Raw genomic sequence first — 26816 nt, 5'->3', positions numbered from 1 at the left:
ATTTGAAGCAAAACTGTGCTATGCAAATACTCAGTGTTAAGCATATGAACACAGGAGCTAATCAAAGGCATTAGATTAGTCACTGCTAAAAAATGAGTGTTGTTAAATGTTAATGCTTGCTTGAATTCTGTGCACTTGCACATTTTTCATTAAAAGAAAAGCTGAGAAATGTAATTATATTAATTCTGCAGATACAATGGGAGTTTTTGCATAACTTGCACTCGAGCAGTATGATTGAGCCACATGTTTTGTGGTTTCTCTGTGTACACAGAAAGTAATTCGAAGTGACAATTCTTTAAAACCAAAAACCGTACACAAAAAGTTTTATTTTTTATTAAACTATTGGACAAAATGTTTTACACTTTATGGGTTTCATTTATGTTTGACATCACCTTTAATAAGTGTCCATAAATCACCTTTAATAAGTGCTTAAACCCTTATTCTATTAACATAGGCCTTTTAGACTGGAATATTAAATACCACAAATCCATTTTTTAAAAATAACTTTGATTGTAACTTTTTAAAATCTTTGTCCGATAATGGCAAACTGGGAATTGAGTTCACAAGTATTATTTTTCCTCTTTAGAAAGCCGGAAAAATGTTTGGGGAAAGGATCTAGGTAGTGGAACTGATACTCGGAGTTAAGCATATAAACACAGTAGCTAATCAACGGCTTTAGATAAGTCCCTGCTAAAAAAACTGTGTTGTTAAATCCTAATACTTGCTTGAATTCTGTGTACTTGCACATTTTTCATTAAAAGAAATGCTGAAAATTTAAATAAGATATTAAATCTGCAGCTACAATGGGAGTTTTTGCATGATGTGCACTTGAGTAGTATGATTAAGCCACATGTTTTGTGGTTTCTCTGTGTACACAAAGTACATGACATTTCTCTTCTGCGATTCGAGTTCACACGCATGGAACAAATTGTGATCTTAACTTTTAATAAAGAGTTAACTTTATTATTATTATTATTACTTTGTCTGACACATGTTTGTCCTCTTTAGCCAGAAAAATGTTTGGGAAAAAGATCTAGGCAGTGAAACTGATAATGCAGATTGCTATTAGAAATATTGTACTTTAAGTGTACTTTACTGGGGGCTCATGTACTCAATTATAAATTAACCGACTTTATGGTAAAAATAAAATTTGTTGTGTTTATTAATATAATTTTTTAATTAAAACAACAAAATCAAATCTCACATTATTTAATTCTTAGTCACAGTATTTTTCTTATATTTCGTAAAAAGGCCAGTAGAAAGATTTCATCTAACTTTCACATGATTTTCATATAACTTTCACATGATAGACACTATGCACTGTAAAAATGCAGGGTTACACACAATTACTTCATGTTTTCCAAACACAAAATGATGAAGATAACTTATTTGTGTTTACAAATTTATTTGGATTGAACATAAAACCTTCAAGACTTCCCACCCAAAAACTCAAGATTTGTGTTGATTAAGCCCATTTTAAATAAGTGAACAAACAGCAAAAATCTTTTTTTGAGTGTGACGAAAAAAAAAAAAACATTTCAAGCACCTGTTACCCAAGTAATAGCCTTAAAACATTAACTCCAAGATTATTCTTTGATTTATAGGTGCGTGAGGTGGCTAGTGATTGTTAATTCTTACACCACTGACCACTGATGCTGTAGGGCCTTATAGTCTGGAATCTGCTGGTGAAAATGCCCTTTCACAAACAAAGGCATGGATGAAGTCCAATTTCACAGTGTGGCCACTATTTCTAAGGACTTGCAATTCCACTGCTTTTCAAGGACATGCTTTTATCATTTAGATGGACTAGCCTGCATTCGCTTTCAAGTTAGCATGTACAGCGTCTCAGTTATTGAAAATGAAGTTTCTTTGCCAATTTCTCTTTGTCCTTTCTGGTCATGTCTCGTCTGTACAATATCCAATTCTTTCCGCAAGATCCGATCATCGTAGATAATAAATGCCATGATGTTCTTTCTGGTTCTTTTTTTCATGCAACAAAAGGAAAGACTTTTTTGAGGGACAGTGAAATTCAAAAGTGATGTAAAAGTAAGAAAAAGAAAGAAAGAAAGAAAGAAAGAAAGAAAGAAAGAAAGAAAGAAAGAGAAAAAAGAAAGAGAGAAAGAAAGAAAGAGAGAAAGAAAGAAAGAAAGAAAGAAAGAAAGAAAAGAAAAGAAAGAAAGAGAAAAAAGAAAGAGAGAAAGAGAAAGAAAGAAAGAAAGAAAGAAAGAAAGAGAAAAAAAGAAAGAAAGAAAAGAAAGAAAGAAAGAAAGAAAGAAAGAAAGAAAGAAAAAAAGAAAGCGAGAAAGAAAGAGAGAGAGAGAGAGAGAGAGAGAGAGAGAGAGAGAAAGAAAGCCATCACAAATATTAAAAATATTTTAATATAAAAAAATCATCAATTAGCATGAACATTAATCAATTATTGCTTGATTTCATCTAATTAAGTAAAATAATAAGCTAAAAACCTAAAATATTGCTTCAAAACAAAAGCTAAAAGATAAGCTCCAAAGATTCTGCCAAACTATTTCTTGTCCCTCTCATATTTAAATTCCAAACATATTAATATAATAAAGTTAAAATGTACATGCATGGCCCAAAACTAAAACCACAGAAATACTTCTCTTTTGAAACACTTCTCTTTTGTTCACAGCTGATTTATAAATAATATTCATTCCCTGGGAAGATGTCTGGTGCTTGTTGCATTTTCAAATGCAGGTTATTAGCGACTCAGCACTTGCAGAGATAAGAGTTCATGTGGATAATTTACTGCCAAAATGAGCCTCCCAGAGACTCTAAAAACCCTCACAAGCTGCTCAGACCAAAACATTACAGCACTGCAGTTTACAGATAGTGTCCATATTGAATTAATCAGAAAAATAAAATAGAAAAGAAATAAATTGGTGAGTAACAAAGTTTCAAATACTTGGCAACAGGTTGTGGACTATTTTGCCACTTGGGAAGTGTTCACTTTAAGCCACATGTAAGTACATAACTATCCTTTCATTTCCAATCAAGGTGTCAGTAAACAAATGGCTGAAAACCTGCTTAGGTGACTCAAAAATAAAAATTAAACCAGGTTTAACTTATACCCTCAAGGCATACTAGGTGTAAGTGACTTTCTTCTACAATAGTAATGAGGGTACTTCTCTTCAACAGTCTAAAACAACTGTAATCAACAAATCTGACATCCTAGTTTTTTTTTTTTTATCTTATTTACCCTTATTAGGTAGCCTACTATGTTAGATGTGAAATCGGACACATCAACAATGACACAAATCATTAAAATAAAGCTTCTTTATTTTGGTCACTTGTCAAGACAAGACCCAAAACTAATCTAAAAGGGTAGAGATTAAGCTGAAGGAAGTTTGTATAACTCTTATTTTTATCCATGATCTTACTTTCTCTCAAATTGACTCCTGGTGCATTTGACAATGTACTTCACACATAGGACAAGCACTAGGGCTTCCCCTACTCTAGTACACCTAAAACACAGATTGCCGTAAAACTCGTCAGTGGCAGAGAAGCGTTTTCTCTTGTCAACTACAGGGAAAGAGTTAAACGAAATAATTTATTGATTTGACGCACATAATAATACCAGCTATAAATGTAAAGCACAAATAATGTCCTTCAATTTTGGCCATCATCCATGAACCAATCTCCATCTGTTTGCCCCGTTCCATTGCCCCGTTTGTTAGATGTTTGCTTTTGCAGTCTTAAGCGCATCAAATGCACACAGGATTCTCGTCACAGGATGTCTAATCCCATCTTTGCATTGATTTCACATGAAACGTCCCACCACGCATCCACCCCCCATTCCATGTAATGTAATAATTGTGAGGGCGCAGGTGAGACGTAATTTTACAAAAGAAACTCAAATACATCACATGCGCTGCGTATGCAACGTTTACGAGTCATGTAAAATAATTAACTGCAAACTGAAATAAATCTAAAATAGGTTGTTTTATGAGATTATGTACTTTTTTTTTGCAATTATTTTACGTTTAAATTGAGAAGTTTGCAGGGTCGCAAAAATTTGCAACTTTTTGTTGGTTTTGCATTGGATTCAGCATTCGCAGAATCACGAAAAACAAGGGGGCCTGACAAATGCATTTAGGCAAATGCAATGGTGCATGCACTAATATGTTCCATGTCTTATCGGTTTATAATAATTTTCATTTTTTGTTGTTTTATTTCTTATAGTTGTTTCTTTTATTCTTGTTTACTATATGTTAAGCACTTTGAATTAGCATTGTGTATGAAATGTGCTATATAAATAATCTTGCATTGCCTTGCAAATAGAAAGTTAGTCTCCCATGAACGCATGTATGACAGATAGCAGAAGTTTCACATAACTGTTTAAAATCGGAATATTTTTCTTGCAAAAATTCACTGATTCGCTACAGGAGACTTTTATTCACCCCCCTGAAGCTGTGCGAGGCACTTTTTTATTATGGATGGACGTGCTTTAATGGACTTGTTTTGGACTGTTGAAGAAAAACAGCCACTCCTTGCCATTGTAGAGATGTACATTAAAAGAGCCAGGAGATTCAATAGAAAGAAAATCATATATACACACATCCTTTGTATGCGGTCTAATTTTCATTTTTTGGGGGGTGAACTAAGTTTTTAAATGATCATCTGCATCTAGCATTATTTGAAAAGGTAATCAGATGTCAGAATCAATACCAAATAACAATTGCTTTTGGTACTAAATCCCAACTCAGTATACTCTAATACAAAGGGAGTGGATAAATTGGATTGAATGCAAAGGTAAGCAGTCATCCAGAGACTACTAACTGAATTCAAACTGTGATGGAGATGACTGTTCAAGCCACCCAGAACTTAATAAGAGATGCAGCAAACATCTCTTACACACACACACACACACACAGGCTTTTTATAAGGGTCTAAGATAGGTTAAAGCAGATGTTTTTGTATACTCTGGATACAGATGCCACAAGGCAACCCCCAGGCCGGACTTAATAAAGCAACAGAGAATGCTGAAAATGCAATGATTCCTCTGCAGGTTACGGCTTATGACTCTGGATTACAAGCACGCTATTTGCAACAGCTTATTCGAACATCCAACGATCTTAATATCTTCCAGATCAGCTCTTACCAAATGGAACTAATTGATTCGCTTCATTTGAAATGGAGGAGCTTTAGGGTGGCTTCACGGTTTGAAACAGGCCAATGCATGTCACTGTCAAAAGAAACCATGTACGGAGTTTTAATGAGAAAATCCATACATCTAAGCGATTATTTCATTTATTTACTAAGGTTCAATAAAGGGTCAGAAACGGTGAGGATAAATGTTGCATATTCAATAAGATATGTTTTTATATAAGTGAATTATGTTGAAAAGTAATGGTATAGGGTCACTTTAAACAGGCTTTTTACAGATATAAAACAGTAAAAAAAAGAGAGAGAAAGAGAGGGGCGATCTCAGAGCCATTCATATGGAGAGAGCTTTTTATATAAATAAAAAAAAAAACTTAAAAAGAATCAAATGGGTTAAACCATGATATATATATATATATATATATATATATATATATATATATATATATATATATATATATATATTGTTATTAATACAAACTATAAAACAAAACCAAAAAATTGTAATTTAAACCAAAAACACAAGTAAAAGGCCAAAATCATGCAATTCAAACGAGCCTTCAGAAATCATTTTAATATGATTTTAGGAATTTGACTTCAATTTTGAAATAGTATATGCTACAAAATGCACTACAAATTTCAACTTGAAATGCAGTTATTACAATGATCTGCATGTAACCAGATAAAGGTTTGATGGGATACTGTCCGAATTAAGATGTAAATATAAGTACTGTAACAAATTTAGAGTAAAACTACCCAGTTCTTTTATTTCACAGTACTATTGCTTAGGGTTAAAGTGAATTATTTGGTGACCACCATATCGCACTGCTACGAGTGCGATATTGCGTTTATACAACAGTTCGACGGCATAATCGTGAACATAAAAAAGAAAATCAAAACAAGTCTCAAAATTCTCCACTCATTCACATCCTCAGCTGACGTCAGAACAGCAGAAGTTGTTACTAATTCACCAACATTAGTTTAGAGTAATATCTAAAGTGACAACAAAACGGGTAAAATGCCATCAGTCTACCAAGATTTCCCAATATTTCTCTGTTGCAATCGGGAGAATACAATAATTAACCCCTGAAAGAGCCAAAGAAATGCAAGCACAACCAGACTACTGTTGTGTTTGTGATACGGAAAAACTCTAAACACATGCAGGCATTTCTTCTTTCTTTCTATTTACTGAATTAGCCTGCAATACCGAAAACAGATGGCCAACAAAAAAGTAACTCTGGTTTATACAAAGTAACTCTGGTTTATGGCCAACACAAAATGCATACATTCCTGATAGAGTTCCCTCTCTCACTCAATACAAGACATATACTATGGTATAAATACAGCACTAAAACATACAAAAGAGAGAGATCGACTTATTACTAATCAGTTTTATAATGACTTGATAAGCTGTAGTTTTTCTCCTCTAGGGGCTTATTATACGGTCTCTGTCACCTTGTTCAGTGGATGGACAACATCAACCATCTTTGCTGATGGATGCCAATGCGCTGTTTCTCCGAAATTATAAATATTTAAAATAGGCATTATCCTTATAAGTAAACTGCAAAGTTGCAATCCAAACAACTTCATTCTCGCCTAAAACATTGCAAGAATTAGATGCTTTGTTTCCAGTGAGGACTTAGAAAAACTTATTCATGCTTTTATCAGCAGGAGGGTGGATTACTGTAATGGACTCCTTACTGGCCTTTCCAAAAAGACTGTAAGGCAGTTGCAGCTAACACCGACGCCAGGATTCTGACGAGAAGCATATAATCAGAGCACATCACACCTATCCTCAAGTCTTTGCACTGGCAAAATGATACATTCAGAATAGATTTTAAAGTATTATTACTTGTCTATAAATCACTAAAAGGCTTAGGACATCAATACATTACAGATATGCTTACTGAATACAAACCTAATAGATCATTCAGATCTTTAGGATCATATAAACTAGAAATTCCAAGAGTTCAGTCAAAGCAGGATGAATCAGCCTTTAGCTATTACGCCCCCCGCTGCTGGAGTCATAAATTATCAGATCTGCTCCAACATTAGGCACATGTAAATCAAGACTTAAAACATCCGTTTAAAACACCTATTTAACACATTTTAATCTTCTTCTATCTGTTTTTATATTATTTGTCTTTACTTTTTTTCTTTCATATGTGTCTCTTTTATTCCAGTTTATGTAAGCACTTTGAATTACCACTGTGTATGGAATGTGCTATATAAATAAATTTGTCTTGCCTAGCCAAAAATAGCCTCCACAGTAAATTACGTTATCCAACAGCTGCAATATTTGTCAAAATGTAGTGAGTTGATGCCCACTATTTGGGCAGATTAAAGCAGTCTTTCCACTGCACACGACATTTGGGTACGACTGTCAGAATACACCCTGTTGTGGCAGTCGCACAGAATTTTTATGTGTGAGAAGCTGATTCTCGCGGTGTCCGAAATAAAGGAGTGCAAAAGCAAAAGCCTTTATTCTCCGTGGGTTCACCATGGTTGAATAAATGAACACTGAAAACTCATAGACAGCTAATAATTTTGGAGGGAATGTGGAGACAACATAAAAAATAATAGTTTTATTACTTAATTATGAATAGAAATGCTTTTTTTTAATATAGACTTTTTTCTGATCAAAAAAACATAACGAACATACACCCGGCGCAATTTGGCGCAAGGGGCGGCGCAATAGTCTTTGGGTATTTTCAGCTTGGCGCAAGAGTCATTTTGAGGCGTTGAGCTACGCTGTTTAAATAGCAAATGCATTAGCGCTCATTTGTGCGCCCATAGGCGTTCTGGTCTAAAAAGGAAGGCGTTCCAAGGCGCACTGCTGGCGCGTTGCTATTTTGAGAAACTATAACAGATTTTTCATTAGACCAAAACAAACCCGGTCTAAACTCCGGCGCAGAGTTGCGCCTCGCTTACGCACTGCTTAATACGCACAAGAGAGCAATAGGCAAATATCTTTACATATGAAAAAATTTTAATATTAAGGATATATAGGATATAATAAGAATAGATATTGAACATAAATACAAAGGATTAAAATATTACAAAACATTATTTTCTAGCCTACATAAATATGAAAAATCACTGCTTTTATGTCTTCTTCATCTCGGGAGGCTTTTTCAGTTCATTCATAACAATTTGCTTTCGTATAATGTTATTATTATTAGCAGTATTATTTATTATATCCATATTTATATTTGTTTTATTAAAAACAAGCTTAGATTTGCCCACCTGTCAGGTTTTAGACCATATGAGGCACAACATGTGTTTTAGGATATAACTCAGGTTTTTGAGCACATTTTGTTATTATTGTTCATTTATTCGTTTGCTGGAAATTAGAACTGAATTCAGAAATAGTTTTGAAATGAATATTTGCGCTTAACAAACAAAATTATTTATTTATAAACTAATTGATGTGCGTAAAGGTTTCCCTATTCAAGAGCGAATGTGAAAGTAGAACCATTATCTCTCATTCTCATGATGAGACTCTAATTGGTTTATTCTCAAAACAAACCTATAACTCATTAAGAAAATAAACTCAACCCTTTTAGACCATGCGCCATGGCGCAAAGCAGGTTTTCCTGTCCTTAAATTAGCAAAAACGCGTTTGCGCCCTGCGTTTTGCGCTCTGAGCATGGACCGTCAAAATAGAGCCCTATTTCTCATCTCGCACGCACTGACCTGCTTGGATATATCACATTCAGTCGGCCGGTCACATATGGCCTAGTCGCAGGAGTTCAAATATTTCAACATATCCGCAGTTCAAATCGGATCCGAATTTTAGACACACAGAAATGATCGGAACTCCACACAGCTCCCAGACTACTCTCCATTGGAAATGAATGTCTTCCGCTCTGTCACTTGTCCTTTGTCGTGTGATGTGGAAAAGAGGCTTTTTACACAAGGGTGAGCAGGCTGTATGAATGCTGTTATTACGGGAATATCACATGGCTATATATATAATTTTAAGCTTTATTGGATGGGTCAATCTTTTTTTGATCCATCAAAACTCAAGGTATACTTTAAAAGCAAATTTCAGAAAAGAAAAAAATATTACAGAGAAACATGTAACTTTTTTTTTTAAAGTTTTTTTTTGTAAGTTCAGTTTTATTACCCCAGATTTTTTTACAAATGGGATTATACTGAAGCTTTTCCAAAATAATAAAGCCCAGAAAGTTTTTCACATTAAAAAGTCTTCAGAGTAAGAAGTAAATTCCAAACAGTTCTTTTATTAATCTTTATGCAGAAGAAGCCACCAATTTAATAATTTAATTTCCAATGCATTTTTTTTGTTCAGGCAATTTTTATTTCCCTTTGTGAGTCACAAAATATAGCATGGCGCAGGATTACTACTGCTGGTTTAAAAACAATATACAGTAGATAACAGGTGTCCGGTTCATTCTCTCTCCCCATCAAAGAAGGTCTTGTTTTAAAAAAAAAAAAAAGCTTGAAGACCCCAGAGCTATGGAAATTGGCCCAGTTGAACAGTGACATGAGAATGCGTGTGGGATTTGGTGCAACTCAAATAAACCAGCTTCCTCTCTTCTTTATGCCTTTGCAAAGAGATTTATTGTACGACAATTAAGCAGGAGCTGAAGGCCTGCAGATAAGCCTTCTAAGAGCCATAGAAGGAATATTTTATTCATAAGAAATATTTGATCCATATGCTTAATGAGGAAAAACACAAACAAATCAGTCCTTCCAGTCCCCTGGTTCATGAATCACACAAAGCGCTCCAGTAACACTGAGCGCTTGCTTATGGCTTCCACAGCAGCCACTTCAAAAGGAGAACGAATGGCATCGCCTGGGACACAAAGGCAGCCGTATGTCTTGATGAAGGTTTAACCAAACAGAGATGGAGTGGAGGGATTTTTGTGTTTCATAAACAAAAAGGACGAGGCCGCTAAAAGGCCGATCTACGCTGGAAACGCATAAAATCTTTCAACATTCCTGTGTTTGGGAACAGGCTGTAAAAAACAGCAACGAGATAACATTTCACTTCTGAGAGAAAACTGAAACAGCTGAGACCCTAATGCGCGAGTCTTTTATCCAAGCTTCAAAAGTTTAAGCTACATTCTTAAATTCTGATTGAAGATCCTGAAATGTAAGAAAATGCTACAGGTAATAACTCCTAAATTATGAGGGAGGATCATCGAGTTAAAGACTGATATATATTACAGCCAATTAATAAACCATTTTGAGAATTCCTTTGTGCATCAATGTAATCCTTTGTGCAAAAATGTATCTTTAAAACACTAGATATATTTCATTTTCTGTTCTTAATAAAATGCAAAATAAAACATGCTATCTGCATTTAATATTCACCAAACTATTTAAGTCAGCTACACTAAAAAGTACTTTTGCTGCTTGTTTAAGCTAATTTAAAATGAGTTGAAAACAAAATGATTAAGTTTTTTGGAGGGACAACTTAATTATTTTATGTGCAATACACTTAATTTCGGAAGAATTATTAAGTGAACTATTTGTGTTGGGACAACATAAAGGAATAGTATGTAACCCTGTACTTTTTCCAGTATTTGTACTCTATGTACATGAAAACAGTCCATTGTTAAAAACAAATATGTATTTTTGGATATTATCGCCTACATTTCTTTAAACTGAAATGACTGATTTGGACCCTGGCCTCACATGCAAAATAATAACTCTCATCACCAGTCTAATACATATTTTTTTGTACTTGGTAGAAGTATGTGAATTGGGACTGCGCCGTGGACTACCTCAGTAAGATGACAGAGTGGTGAGAGTTCATTTTACCAGCATGATGACAATTTTGTTCTGGCGAAGGCAGAGAAGTTTCGAAAAGAAACTCTGGTAAATTAATCAGCTACTGCTTATGTCAGACATTTAAAAAAAAGGCTCAAGTTATTAGCTGTAGATAGACAGCAGTTCAAAAGTCTGTGACGTTACTTTTTGAAATGTGGCTGTTTTTAAAGGTGCAGTATGTATGTTTTTGACTTTTCTAAGGTATAAAGGTACTATAACATGCAGATATTTAAGAAACATGCTAAGTGAACATTCTTGTTTAATGTTGAAGTCAGATATTTTGCTTTGAAAATGTGTGATCCATGCCAGAACGTCTGTCTTTGTTTTGATCCCTTTAACCCTTAATTATATTTCCTCACCCTGTGTTCTCTTGGTGGAAAACAGCCTATTTCATTCATTCAGTGAAAAAAAGCTCTAAAAGTATGCATCCACGACCAAAATGTGACCTCCAGTGAACAGTAGCAGACTCCAAAATGAGATGCAGATTCAGAGATACTTCAGTTGAAGTCAGAATCATTAGCCCCCCTAAATTATTAGCGCCCCTGTTTGATTTTTTTGCCCAATTTCTGTTTAAAGGAGAGAATTTTTTTTCAACACATTTCTAAACATAATAATTTTAACTCATCTCTAATAACTGATTTATTTTATCTTTGCCATGATGATAGTAAATAAGATTTGACTAGATATTTTTTAAGACACTTCTTTAAAACTTAAAGTGACATTTAAAGGCTTAACTTGGTTAATTAGGTTAACCAGGCAGGTTAGGGTAATTAGTCAATTGTATAACCATGGTTTGTTTTGTAGACAGACAGGGAAAAAAAATTTGCTTACAGGGGCTAATCATTTTGTCCTTAAAATGGTGTAAAAAAAAAAAAACGGCTTTTATTCTAGATGAAATAAAACAAATAAGACTTTCTCCAGAAGGTATTATTATATTATCAGACATGCTGTGATAAATTCCTTACTCTGTTAAACAAAACTTGGGAAATAATAAAAAATAAATAAATAAATCAAAGGAGGGCTAATAATTCTGACTTCAACTGTAAATATCAGGAATGTAAACATTAGGCGAGCAGGTTATATTTTCACCCCATGTCCTAACAACATGCTACGTGACAGGATTTACAGTCATAAGCAATTTGGCTGTTCACACCAGATGAAACATGACAGATATTTATATCCAGCCATTTAGAAGCACAGAATATAGTGCACTTACTGCAATACAACTAAATGGTAAGGTTTATAATCTAATTAATACATATTAAACCTCTTTTACATTAATAAATGTACAAGCTGAATCACTGATATGTGTTGGCTTGCACTTAGTAACAGTTCTAAAGTTAAATTCCAAACGTTTTTTTTTTTTCCCCAGAACCTGAGGTAAACTATCTGCGGCTGCTTTCAGTAGTATGGCAATAAATGTCATGTAAAATGTCATTCAAAATCACATTATTAGCATTTAACACTGAATAAAACATGAGGTGATCATTGTCAGTTTATCCTGTTTTTCAGCTGCAAAAATATCAAAGTCATTTCTAAAATATAAATTTCTCCTTTTAATATGGAAAATATTATTACATTGCATGCTGTTGCTTTTATTTAGAAAACTACTTAAATCAGCCTTTAGGCTTAATAGTCAGGCACGCTCCTGTCGATGTCGTCAATCTGGCAACCTGCACTTGCGTGTGTTTTGAACCATAAGTGCAATACCTAGTTCAACCATTGGGTGTCATATTTCAATTCAATTCTTCTTTATTTGTATAGCGCTTTTACAATCTAGATTGTGTCAAAGCAGCTCCACATAAAAGATCATAGTAAATTGGCACAGTGTAGTTCAGTATTTAGTGTTTAAGTTCAGTTCAGTGTGGTTTAATAATCACTACTAAGGGCCTAAACATTGAAGAGCAAATCCATCTATGCGATCCTATACATACTGCACCTTTAACCTAACCACAGCAGAACTATCTAGTCGGATTCTATGAGGATGCATGGATTTGAGATATGACATATGAATGGAATCTAAAGAGATAATATCTGCCAGCTAAATGTCCTCTATTAACTCATCTCATTAACACATAACATTAACTCTCCCTCACACGGTTTTAAACCTTTCTTTCTTCTGTTGAATAATGAAAAAAGAAGATATTTTGGAAATGCTACTTGCTGGGACCAACAACTTCCATTTAAGGAAAACACTAATAAAAATACTATGGAAGTCCCAGAAACTACCTTTTTTTCTCCAAATTATCTTCTTTAAACAGAAGAAAATCAAACAGGTTTTTCAACAAGTGAAGGCTGTGTAAATAAAAAAAATATTTCATTTTTGCGTGAACTATCCCTTTAACTTGTGTTAAAAGTTGAGCACTTCTGTTCAAAGCCAGAATCGCTCACCATAACTGATGAATGCGGTAAGACGGGGGTTTATTGCCAGCACAAAGTTCTGCTAAGCTTTTGTAAATGCTAGTTATAAGAAAATTGGATTTAAGGCAAACTACGATTTATTGACTTTCTATTAGGAAACGTGTACATGGATTAATGCTGATAAGATATTCTTTAAAACCAAGGGCACCGGCTTTAATCTTTAGAGCCGGAGGAATTTCTGTAAACAGTAGAAGGAACGGATACTTTTTTTATCTCATCGTGTCAACAGAAATCCTGCCATTCCAGCTTAGCCTTAATATCACGTGTGACATAATCCTATACCACAAACGCAATTTTCCATATAGGATGTCCTAAGGTGGATCCCCGAGTGGGCATACGATGTCTCTAGACAGAAGTGAAGTGGAAAAAGAGCAGCTACTGCATGTAACTCTTATCCCCCCAGTGAGTGGCTCATAGTGGGGGGCTCTACTCCATCAAAGAAGTGCAATCCTCCGCTGAAAGAAGGTCTTACGCACTCCAGATGTGCTGGAACTACAGAGATACATCTCAAGCCAACAACAACTCGCTTCACTCTAAGCCTTCATTAGATGACGGCGATTGCAAGGAGTTTTGTGGGACAACATTATGTCAAAGAATAGACCGCATGTTTATTGCTGAAAGAAGCAAAAAAATTAACATGGGAAAATCGGCAGTGGTTAACTGAAATGAAGCGTCTATGACTAGAGTCAACGCAGAACATTCAACAACAACAAAAACTGCGCTGCTGTTCAACATTCGGTCTGCAAGATTTGTTAATGTTTATGAAAGAAGTCTCTCATGTTCACCAAGACTGTATCTATAGTATTTGATAAACATACAGTAAAAACACACACATCATCAAATATTTAGGTTTCAAACACATTTATTCTGTTTTAATTAATTTTAAAATTGATTTTATTCCTGTGATGCCAAAGTAAATTTAAAGCAGCCATTATTCCAGTCTACTTCAGTCCATGAATCATAAAGAAATCACTCTAATATAGGGCTGCAAGATATTGGATTAAACTGGCATTGCAATATTTTTATATTGCGATATGAATATAATTGGGGAGTTTATCTGCATAAAAAATAATCAATTACAAGCATTAAAGTAAAAAAATAGAACAGATTTGAATAAAATACATGATGCTTAATAGTTTTCTAATAGCATTTAGGTACAAAAAAGATCTAATCAAATGTAAAATAACACTTTATACAGTAGTCAATATTTGAAGTGGATCAAAGTTTAAAAATCATCAAAGTTGGCCTATTTAACAATACTATTTCTTGTCTAAAGACAATTTTTAAAGACTTTTTTATTTGCCTCAAATGTTATATTTCATTATAGTCTTCATTATGCCTTTAACTAGCCAACCAAGAAAAAAAAAATGATTGCATTTCTCAACTCATGATGCTAGTTAAAACACTGAATGCCTTTGTTTTGTTTTTTTTACACACCCCAAAATTCCTAAAATATCAACCTCTACCAAATGATAGATATGTTGGTTTATGGTAAAAGTACCAGATTTATTACATATACTATGAAAAATCTAAAAAATATGAAGTGTAATGCTGTGTTTTTTATCAAGCGCGAGTGATTTACATGTTAAGTCAATGCAAATGTGCAAATAGACATCCTGCAACGCGATCGCGGCAATCTGAACTTAAGCAGACATTCACGCCGCTTTAACCAATCAAGAGCTTGCTCTTGTGGGGGTATGATTGTGACATAGCGCCCTGTGAGCTCATGAACTCCTCCAGAAACTTAACCTGGATGACAGAGGCCTTCAATGGTGCTTCTGACTGAACCGAGCACAGTTTGATGAACTGTTGTCGGTGTCGGCTGGAGGATATTCCCCGGGACACCAACAACAGTTCATCAAACTAGGCTCGGTTCAGTCAGAAGCACCACTGAAGGCCTCTGTCATCCAGGTTAAGTTTTTGGAGGAGTTCATGAGCTCACAGGGCTGGTGCGCCTCTAAAAGGATCTACTGGACTCAAACACTGCCCCAAACGTATCAACGCTGTTTTTCAGTCTTCAAAAATCACATAAACACAGTTATTTTCTCAATAAAATCCATGTTAGCCATTTAGCAATAAAGCTACAGTCATCGGTCAGACCCAAATCCGTGTCTGTTCTGAAGTGAATTTGAAGTGTGAATGAAGCGGATTTGACACGCGAATGAAGCGAGTAAACTCAAATGTTCACGCGTCTATTTATGTGCGAATAACATATCCCTGCGTTATGCGTCTGGTGTGAACACAGCATAAGACCAATTTATTTAAAAATATATTCAAAATAAATCAGTTTTGAATACTAAATCATCTTTTTTTTTAAATTAAGTATACCATAACATATATCAGATTCTCATTTAAGATGTTTTCTTTGTTGCTCTTGTTTTTCAATAAAACCAAAATCAAGTGTAGTAGTGCAACATGATTATGTTTGTTTGATTTGTAAACTATTATATAAATGGTTAATCAGTCATTATTTAAAACAGTCAAAATATGGTCAACCATTTGGTAGAGCAGGCAGTCAGAAGGTTAATGAATTAAATACAATTAATCTGTCAATTGTTTGTTAACAAATTGTATAATTGCGAGAATTTGCTTGAAATTGTACATGATATTGGAGCACAAAAATATATTTCACTCTTTTAGGTTTATACTTTGTTGTAAACTGTTTTCTGGTTATTTACAATCCCAATTTAACATTGCAGATCCTGTACAATTGCACTTTTACACATTGCGATACCGATGCTGAAACGATATATTGATCCACCCTACTCTATTTTAGAGAAATTGCTCTAATAATAAAGTTAAAACTGTCACTGGTTAATTAAATGTGGACAATTCATACAAATATTGGATATAATATGCAATGAAAAACCATGCAAAAATTTGTGGAGGATAGGATATGGAGGAGCAAAATTATTAATGGTCTTTAAAACTAAAATGTGAACTTTTAAATCATCATATTTTATTGCACACATATAAAAATTGGCACACAAATCAAACATTCCAATACCTACAAAAAAAGTCTCTTTGAGCAAAATCTCAAACCCAAAAGAAGTCATTTTAACATATTTTAATGAACTGATAGGGATGTCATCAGATCAACACCAAAATTGTTATCAATTGTTATCTAAAGGTCTTAATGATGTTAAGTTGCAAAGATCTAGAGTTTTCAGCAAAGGGCGTGTCTGTGGCGGCCTCACACTATATCTTATGGGTAGACAGTGAAGGAAAGCAAAAACAGCTGTAATATGCTCAAGTATGCACAAATAAGCTAGCAGCACACTGTAATCATGCTCATAATAAGTGGCAAAATAAAGTGCAATCATCTAAATGAAATTGAATGAATGCATGAATAACCTTTTGTGAATACTAAAATTAAACAAAATGGCTTGATTTATACATTTTATAAATGTTGGCAAAGATGAAAAAAAAACACATTTTGTAAGCCTGCCTGTGATGAAGTGTGAAATGTGTATGTCATTTTGTTGAAGTGCTTCTTACTTGAGTAGCTGCTGTCTTGTCTTCAACAGAAGATATCAGAGATGGAGCTGAAGTAAAACAAGGGAGAAAAAAAAATTTGAAACCATTAAAATGTAAAATTCAACACAGGCTGTCCTGTCAGTACAAGTGTCTTAACATGTCTATTACAAAACATTGTGGGCAGAGGGAATGCCATTACAAACAGCATAATAAATGACTTGCAGCCTGTCAAGCATATTTATTTAAAACTCACCTGGCGTGGTGTTAAAATATGTTTTTGTATTTATGTAAAAAGCTTTCCAAGGCTTAATGTGTTTATAATATGTCTTCTTTCTGGTTTGGCAGTCAGCGTACACAAGAATGTTCAAGCCGCCTCAAAGCTTTTATTGTATTGTAGATGCTTAAGAAACCAAAAAGGAATGATCATTAATCTTTTATAATACTGTTCCCTCTCAAAAGACACACTTCATATTCATTTATTATATAGCTGACTTTTTAGCGCTTTGATAGAAATTGGGCATATTTTACTGTTCTGCACAGCCAACTTGCATTCAAAGTTAACACGATAAATAGAGCAAATTTGTTCCTATGCTGATTTCCAGCAAGCATAATCATTATGTCACATGACATTTGCACCACATAATTGTATGACACCTAAATACACCAATCTTTAATGAGGATTGTGGTGATGACATCATAATCACATAGAAATCCCATTAGAGAAATTAGTTTTTCTATTAAGTGGCTATTTTTTTCATTTCCCAAGGCCATTTTTAATATATACATTAGGACATTTTTTAAAATCTTCTTAATTTTATGTATGTTGTCTTATTTGAAAAACTTAAGTTGGAAACTAAAATGTTCAGTGGTGAGTAATCTAAATACCTTTAATTGGCTACTGAATTTAAATGCATATCAAAAATACATGTGACGGGCACCTCAAAGTCTCAGGCTCCAAAAATTTGAATAAAAAAAAAAAACACAATAAGTAAAAATATGCTAAATGAAATCTGATGCAACATGCACAGATGTAAATGTAAAGCCACAATTTTACGCTATTACGTTTTCGAACCTTACTTTAAATTGTGAGAGCTGTATTAGTTTAGTATAATTGTACATGAGCATTTCTGTTCCCCATACAATTTTACAATTCTGCTTAAATCATTTAAATTGTTGTATTGTTGCTTCAAAATAAGTGATCATAAGATTTTTTACATAAAAGGTTTCATCCAAAACTATTTACTATACGTTTTTTGTCTTTGTTTCTGTGCTTTTCCCCCCAAAACACACTAACAAACAGCGTTGTTAAGTTACTTTTAAAAAAGTTATCGATTACAAATTACTGATTACTACATAAAAATTGTAATCTGATTACATTACTAATTAATTAATGTAAAAAGTAATCAGATTACCAATTAATTTACTTTGAAGTTACTTTTAAAACATAAAAGTATAACTATAAAAACACAAAATAAACTGTAGCTCTTTCAGTAATTTAAAATTCACTGAAAAACATTACAATAGGTTGATCACAGCAGCTTGACATATTCAAAAGACTTAAGAGTTCACCCAAAACTTTAAATTCTCTCATCATCAACTTTTTCTAATCTTGTCTTTCTTTTTTTTTTTTTAACACATGAAGAAAACGGGATACCTCCATAGTTGGCAAAAGCACTGATGTGTTTGTGTTTTGTATTTGTCTGAGATAATTAGTCTACCGAATTGTGCATATTCCTTACAAAGAATAACGCAGATTGGTCAGTTCTTATCGCGTGACTTGCAGTTTTCAACTGGTGCGACTAGGAAATGCATGCGCATGCAATATGCACTCCCAATATGCGCGCAAAAGATGAGATTTGTAAACTGCCCCAAGCAACTACGCTTCTCTTCACATTCAGAAGATACCTTTACTCCCGATCCAGCACAAAAATCCAATTTAGCCTGATTAGGCTGAGTTGGGCCGCAGTGTTTTTGGGCACCGGTGTCCTCCTTGGTGACGAATGTTGTCGTAGAATGCTTTCTATTCAAGAGCATGCTTATTGACTGACGTTGCAGTAAAAAACGTGACTTAAAAGATTTAGTTTTTCTTAAAAAACTATATTTATAATGTAAGTAACGCAATTACACTGACTTTGGGAACTGTAATCAAATAACACAAATTTAAAATGTAATTCGTTACATTACTGTGTTTTCCAAAAATGTATTTAGCACCCAACTCTGCTAACAAACTAGCATTTTAGCATCTAACATTTAAATGCAAGCATATACGGTTGAGGTCACAATGATTAGCCCTTATGTCAATTTTTTTCTTTTAACAAACAAATGATGTTTTAGCAGAGCAAAGAAATTTTCACAGTATTTCTTATATTTTTATTCTAGAGAAAGTCGTATTTGTTTTATTTTGGCTAGAATCAAAGCAGTTTTTAGATTTGAGAGGTTTTGTTTTTATTTTTTAGACCTAATGCTCATTATTACTAGCCAGCTTAAGCTATTTTTTTCAATTGTCTACAAACCATTGTTATACAATGACTCATTAACTTAGTTAAGCCTTTTAATTTCACTTTAAGCTGAATACTAGCAAATGGAGAAAAATGGAGAAAAAATATCATGTCATCATAGCAAAGATAAAATAAATCAGGTTTAGAAATGTATGGAAAAAAATATTTCCATTAAAATAGAAACTGGGGGAAAAATAGGCAGGAGGCTAATAAATTAGACTTCAACTGTACATCCTTCTTTGTTGCATATCATTCTAGCCCAGTTTGTGCTGAACAAAACAAAATGACATGATAGTCAAGCGTATAAGTAGAAGAAATAAGCACAGATATCAGAGCATATTTAAACATCCCAAATCACCTCAAACTCCAGAGGGTTAATATTCAAACTGTGACCGACATCTTGACAAGCAATGCAAACAAATGACACGACGAGTGTCTTGTTGAAGCCGCATGTACTTCTGACATACACCCTGAGCCGCAATACTTTGCCTCTGCAGGCGTGGGCAGAATTGAGAGTCACTAGCGACGATAACTCAAGTCAAGACACAAGGCCCTGTCACCTCCACGCTGCTGCTCTGGGCCCGACTCCGCTTGAGAAATGATTACTGAACTGGTCTGCGCTGATGAAAAGCACAGGGGACACAATAAGCCAGCCAACTGCATTGAGGAAGTGCGGAAATTGTGAAGCTGGGGGCAGTGATGGAAAGGGGAGAGCAGTGGCATGGGAGGAATTGGTTGTACGGGAGGAAAGTGGTAATGAGAGAAGAAAAAAAACAACAACTTTATGATAGAAACATAGCAATCGTGCCCCCCAGTCATCCCTGACCTTTATTTGAGGATTCAAAAACAATAGACAGAAATATAGCAGAGGTTTAATAGGCATCAGTTGCTAATGTAGCAGATTGCTGTGATATACTGACTGAGATGAGTGGGTAGGTAAGCACAGAAGACATAAAAGCATAAAGTGCACGTTTAAATGTTTGAAATGAGTTATGGATATGTAATTTGTGTTTACATATGTCTTAATTACAAAAAAAACTGACAATAATAAAGTATAAGTAGGATGTGTTCAAACTTTTAATTGGCATTCATATAATAGAGAAGAGAGTATGTACATGTTATCTGACAGGTTAATTACAGCTAAACTTAAAATAGTGCCAAACTACGATCTAAGAAAAAAGATAGACAATTAGAGGGGGCGATTCATGATTTATACAAACTAATGAGAAAAAAAAGCAGTGTATCTTTCAGTTCTAAGTGAAAAAACTGAATAGACAAATATACTCAATGTAACTTACTCCCTGTTCATTTTACATGTACTATTTTAAATTTTTTAAAAAGATTAATAAATAATTTAGATTTATATATATTTTAAGTATAAAAACAGTATTAAGGTGCATTTTTAAGGTGTCAATTAACCAACACAATACAAAAACAAAAGAGTTGTAATCTGCACAGGTTTAATATCACAGTACTCAACAGTAGGGCTGGGTGATTAAATTGGTATCTATATTTATTGACCGAACACCATTAGCCTCTTTCACACAGTGATGCTGGTAAATATCTGAAAAAATTTCAATATGACTTTACCGGTAAAAAAAAAAAAAAGGGCTGCTCACACAGGCAAGGACGTTTCGGACCTTTTCCAGAAAAGACCTTTCAAACATCCATCCAAAATAGCGGTAAATTCTGACATCACTAACCAGAAATGGCCTCTAAATGGCTGCGCTTGTTGACTACATTACAAACTCTGTGGATGGATATTGTAAGCAGTACTGTAAACAACTTCAATGAAAAAATAGAAGAACACTTTCGCATGTCTAGATGTACATAATATGTGTGTGTGAGCTGGCGCTCACCGGCTGCTTCACGTGCACACGCGTCAAGCAACTGAAGGAAGCAGAGCTCGAGGGTAAACAAACAACGGCTTATCATAAGCATTTTATCCATCTTTTTTTTACACACTTGGCATTAAGAAGGAACATAGATACGTTATCTGACTAACATCTATCAGTTAAATGTGTCTGGAAAAATATCTAAAAGCTTTTATTTTTATAAACAGCGAGCATGTGAATGTGTCTAAATGTTCTAATTGGCTAGAGTAGATGTCCCACATCAGTGTGTTCTAAGCGTGAAGGCAACCTTTCCGGCAATTTTCCTTCTGCATTCACAAAGCACAGCATTCCAGCAAATTACCGGTAATGTTACAACTTTAAAAAATTTTGTTTTGGATTATTAAAACTGTTGGCCTTCGTAATGTTGGCAAATTAAAATAAAGTGGTTAAATAAAAAAAAAAATTATAATATTCCTAAATGTATTCTTAAAAAAATATGCATTAATTATCGATAATGAATGATATGAAATATCATATTGTGATAATTGTTTTTACAATATCGCCCAGCCCTACTTAACAGTCAAGTTTTAAATTAAGCTAATTTTAGTATCACAGCTGGACTATAAGCTTTAGTGAAAGCGAAAAAAAAAAAAAAGAAAAACGGCAGCCAACATATTAGACAAAACCCCAACAAGGTACGCGCACCTGATTCCGCTCTAAATATGATATATTGGGGTGCGATACACTCAGTCCTTGTTTAAACTCAAACTTGTTACAGCTTCAGGAAACAAGCAGACCCGTGGGAGCGAAGATTAATGTTCACCTCATTTAAAGGACAAAAATAAAAAGACACCAGAAAAATATTGCAAGTTTTGTACGGTTTCTACAGATCAAACACAAATCCTTTAATATAAAACCTTACATTTTCTTTCCTCTATTTATTTATTGTTGCTAATAAACATTAATATTCATAGTTAATGAATTTTAATATAGGTAATACTACAATAAAAAATCAGTTATACATTGGGAAAAAAATTCATTGTATTTACTAACTATTATTTATTATTATAAGTGGTTGCAAACAATTTATATGGGCTGAATTTAAACAAACCAATTAAGTTGAACCTTACTACATTTAATTTGCTTCAATTGAGCCAATATAAATAGCTTAAAACCACTTAAATAAAAACAATTAGTGAATCCAATAAATATTTTTTTAATATATTAAACTTGCATTGAAAAACAGAAGCTGTCATTAGGCACCAGAAGTCTTGGTATTATGAGGAAAAGTGGCATTCATCTGCTGATTTAAAGCAGACAGACAGCAGTCATGCTACCACTGAAACTTCAAGGAAGGAGAACATCAAAACGTCTTCCTACCGCCAGCAATTTGATTGGTTCCACGCCTGTGTATCACCTCAATGTCACGGTTCAACAAAAGCACTCAAATGCATCACTTCAGGGTGTATAAACGCCACAAAGCAGATCAAACCATCTTATGAAACTGCGATTCCAGACTTTCCTTAAAAGCAATCAGAAATGAAACAATCCAAAACCTTTTAAAAGAGACAAGATTTTTTTGATTCTGATAAAACATTTTCAGACAAAGACTTCATTTGTGGGAACTTGGTGTGCTTTCGCAAACCAAGACACAATTTAAAAAACTAGGTAAACAGGACCAGAAAATGCACTTTAAGGGTAATTTTTGAACTCATGAGCCTGAAATGTCAGGATGCAGAGTGCTAATGAAAGTAGAGCATCACATTCGCCATATTTTAATAAGCATAAACAAAATAATCCCTTGACAACAAGAAGCATCCATGTGAATAAGCTTGTAGTATCAATTAATTACCCAGAGTAGCAAAGCAGAACAGAACAGCATCCACACTGAGACTCCAGCACTGAGCCCCTAATGGATCTTATCACCTCTGATTTGTGTCCTTACACTAGTGAAGCTGCCAGCGTCTGTGACTTACTGCACAGCTGGAATTTACTTTGACCTTTGACTGTATCTCAAGAGGGTTGCTTGATAATCGATTCATTTAAGGAGTATTAGTGTGATTAATTGACTAACTGATTACTATAATCATTAGGATTTGATTATTTAGGGTTTAATTATTGTTGTTGGGTTAGGCAGTTTTGAAGGGATGGTTTAAACCAAAAAGTCCACCATTTACTCATTCTCCACTTTCTGGTTGAATTTCTTTCTTTTTTTGAACACTAAGATATTCAGAAAATTTTTGAGGGAAATAGCAGGCATTGACTCCATTGTATGTTTTGTTCCTACTATGGATGTAAATGGCAATTTTTTTTATATTCTTCATAATATCTTGTTTTGTGTTCGAAAGAAAATTAAATTCATAAAAGGTCTTCTTGCACATGTCCATGAGAATGCAGAGCTTTTTCATAAAGATCACTAATTGAACTGATGACCTAAAGGCTGGTTTATACTTTCATCTGGCCTTGCAACGTGGACTTCCGCTGACTGTGCATGCACCTCATGAAATCGATGAGGCTTTTATATTTGCCGCATTCGCTGTTGTAAAAATAAGCAACAACAACAACAAAAAAAAAAAAACGTACTTGCGTACACTTACTAAAAATACTAAGAAAAAGGTCCCCCCTTTATAAAAATGCATTGTCTGCAGCCACAGTTTACCTTGATTTTACATTGCTTTTATCCTTCTTGTAAAAACGTGCTCACTGGACTTTGAATCACAAGTATAATACTGTACAAAGGGTCACACTTTATTTTGATTCTCTGTTTGTTGAATTTAACTTACATTGCATCCACATGCCAACTAATTGTTATTAGATTATCAGTAGACTGTTAGGTTGGGTTAGGGTTGGGGTTAGGTTTAGTATAAGTTGACATGTACTTGCAAATTTTCTTATAGTAAGTTAAATGTCTGTTGAATGTCTGTATCAACAGATATTAAGCAAACAGTCTACGTATACTCAACTGGACCATCAAAATAAAGCGTTACCGTACAACGTGAGCTACTGAGCAAACTGACCACACCAGAAAATGTAAGCAAATGTATTTGATTACAAATTATAGTCACAGTTAAGTTGTTTTGTGGTATTTATTTGGTGTTGTGCAAAGAACTGCATGAAAATAATTATTTATTTAATATTAATATGGCCTGAAAATCTCATTAGTGAGGAAAAAAAACTAAATTTGTTGGTGTCATACTGCTTCGCAGCATTTATTTTAACTGGACATCGAAGTCAAATGTGTTTTAAAGTATGCATTAGAAGCTTCACAAAAATGATTGAACGTGTGCTGACTTTAATTTTTATTTTTATAACTGAACTCTACAGTAAATGTAATTAAACATACTGTAGTTTTGTGGCTCTTTTAAAAAGTATTGGTTCTGGCACCTTGATATGACCATTTTAAAAGTATTAATTTCCCAAATGATGCTCAACGGTTCTATCCAGGAGGGCTAAATTACAATCTGATCTGACAAACAATGTTTTTAAAGGCCAATACAGCAGATCATGAGATCAAATGTCTATTTTTAAGCACATAGTTACATAATTCTTTTCTCATTATCAGTCACCTTGGAAAAGTTTCCACCCTCTTTTCAAAGACACAGTGATGAACATATGTTCCTGAAGATTTTTTTCTACCAATTAATAAAACAAAAACATCAAATTACAGTGCCCTTAAGCCAAGCAAGACTGTTTACACAACAAACACCTTATAATATTAATCTGCATGTATGACTTTTAATAAATGTTATCTCTCCAGCCTAATAAACGTCTTAACTAGTCAAGCAATGAGAGCCAGTTTAGAGTGTGAAAACATGATTTTTTTTTTTTTTTACAATCCCAAAGATTAAGTTCAAGCTCAAGTTCAGTCCCAAACTCTTCACAAAGGTTACATTTTTGTAACTCCCTCAATGACGGTCTTCAATCTTAAGATTAGCGTGACCTGACATGAATATTCTTACAAAACCCGGTTAAAAGTTATTAGTGCATCAACTGCATTTCAGTCAACAAAACCCACCTAATAATTAAACGACCCCAGCTGGTGAACCAATTCACATGTAGTAAACACAATTATTACAATCTTACATAATAAAAAGTAACACGACAGTTCTCAGAAGACTTTGACACTGGCAACACAACAAAACACAACGCTGCACTAAAACACCAGTTCAAACAGATGTGCAAAATAACTAAACGCAAAGTGCAGTAGCTACTCTGATAAAAAGTATAAATGCATTTTGAAGGCCACAAAGGACTGTGGTGCAAAAAGCATCTCCGATAAGCATTTAGAACACTGTGCCTTCATGTAAACGGGTCAAAGATGAAAAGAGGTTTTCAAGCATCAAAACATTCAACACTCAAAACATCCTTTTTTTTCTCTAAGAAATCAACATGTCATTGTGCATTTTTGCCAAAATTCTCAGAAGACTCAAATTAAAATGTCATTCAGTGTAGCAATATATTAGACGTATTCAAAACATGAATCATTTGAGGACATATTAAAAGACCAGAAATTAATTTAGACTTAAGACCATAAGGATTTACCTATTTGTCAGAATTAGATTATTAGCCATTTAAAATAGGATAGAATTTAGTATGATCACTTACTCATTCGTAAACTAATTTTTAAAAGCACAGGTAAGAATAAACTTTTTTTTTACATAAAAAAGCTGAAGCTGAAAGACAATGAACATTATTCTGGGTTCAACACTAAGGATTTTTTGTACAGGCCCCATCAGGCCAGTGGTTCAGATTTTTACTTGCCCTTTTCACTGGCCCCACCAAAAAAAGTTAATAGCTAATTCTTAGCCACATATTTTAAATAATGTGTCAAAAATAACGTCTGTCAATCTGGAATTTAAATATTTAAAAAATGTGAATGTATAATGAGCTAAATTTAAAGTGTTACGCAAACAAAAAGAGCAGTATGGAAAACGTGCTGCTATTTTATTGCTGTTCTTAATTATTTAACAAAAGGTGGCTGACTAGCCCAACTGACGCCAACAACCACTTGATTTTTTTTTGTCATGTTGTACCCATGTAAATGTCTGCTTTCAAGACTTTAGAAACAGATGTTTTCTTTTAGCCTTAAAATTTGATGTTGCCATCTCATCGCTGTACTGGTTGTTACCAGGTTACGGAAAAAATAACGTGCTCACAACATCCAATCAGATAAGAGGAACTGAAAAGCAATATGATGTTAATGACATCATAAAAAGGGTAGCATTTAAAAGCACAAACTGTTCCTCGATTCTAAGAGTGTATTTGCACACAATTGATAGATAGTCACAGGCAAACCAAACTTTAGTGACAAGGCAGCACTGGCCCAATGGAGCCAGTAATAATCCTGTAGACTGTCCCAAGCGTCTCTCACACTGGCCCTGGGCCATCGGGTAGTCCTCATTGTTAAGCCCTATTATTCCACCGATATGCCGGTATTTTTATATTTATATAAAATTACTTCATAAAAATGTATTTGTAATTTAAATTACTTTATAAAAAATATATAATTGGACCAAAACATTTGTTTGATTTAATTTTAAAAACTAAAATTAAAAAACAAATTACATTCGGAAGAAAAAACAAGTGAATCTCAAAGAAGCTTAAACTCACTGTGTTTATAACAACAAAAATACAAGCAATTAATGACCATATACATTTTTTTTATTAT

The 26816-nt window shown here is 33.9% G+C and overlaps 1 protein-coding gene across 9 annotated transcripts in view; it reads right to left on the bottom strand.

Moving 5' to 3' along the window:
* Nucleotides 1-26816, bottom strand: part of rad18 (RAD18 E3 ubiquitin protein ligase) — a 77330-nt gene that overhangs the window by 1938 nt on the left and 48576 nt on the right. For 7 of the 9 annotated variants that reach the window (XM_087255204.2, XM_087255202.2, XM_087255208.2 and 4 more), the window contains 1 exon segment: nt 16837-16883. In XM_087255204.2, the coding sequence (XP_087111330.1) occupies nt 16837-16883 (47 nt within the window). 9 annotated transcript variants of the gene reach the window in all.

Source organism: Danio rerio, chromosome 6, assembly GCF_052040795.2.
Source record: "Danio rerio strain M-AB ecotype USA chromosome 6, GRCz13ab, whole genome shotgun sequence".
Taxonomy (NCBI): domain Eukaryota; kingdom Metazoa; phylum Chordata; class Actinopteri; order Cypriniformes; family Danionidae; genus Danio; species Danio rerio.
Note: the sequence above shows the minus strand (reverse complement) of the source record. Positions and strands in the feature narration are given on the sequence as shown.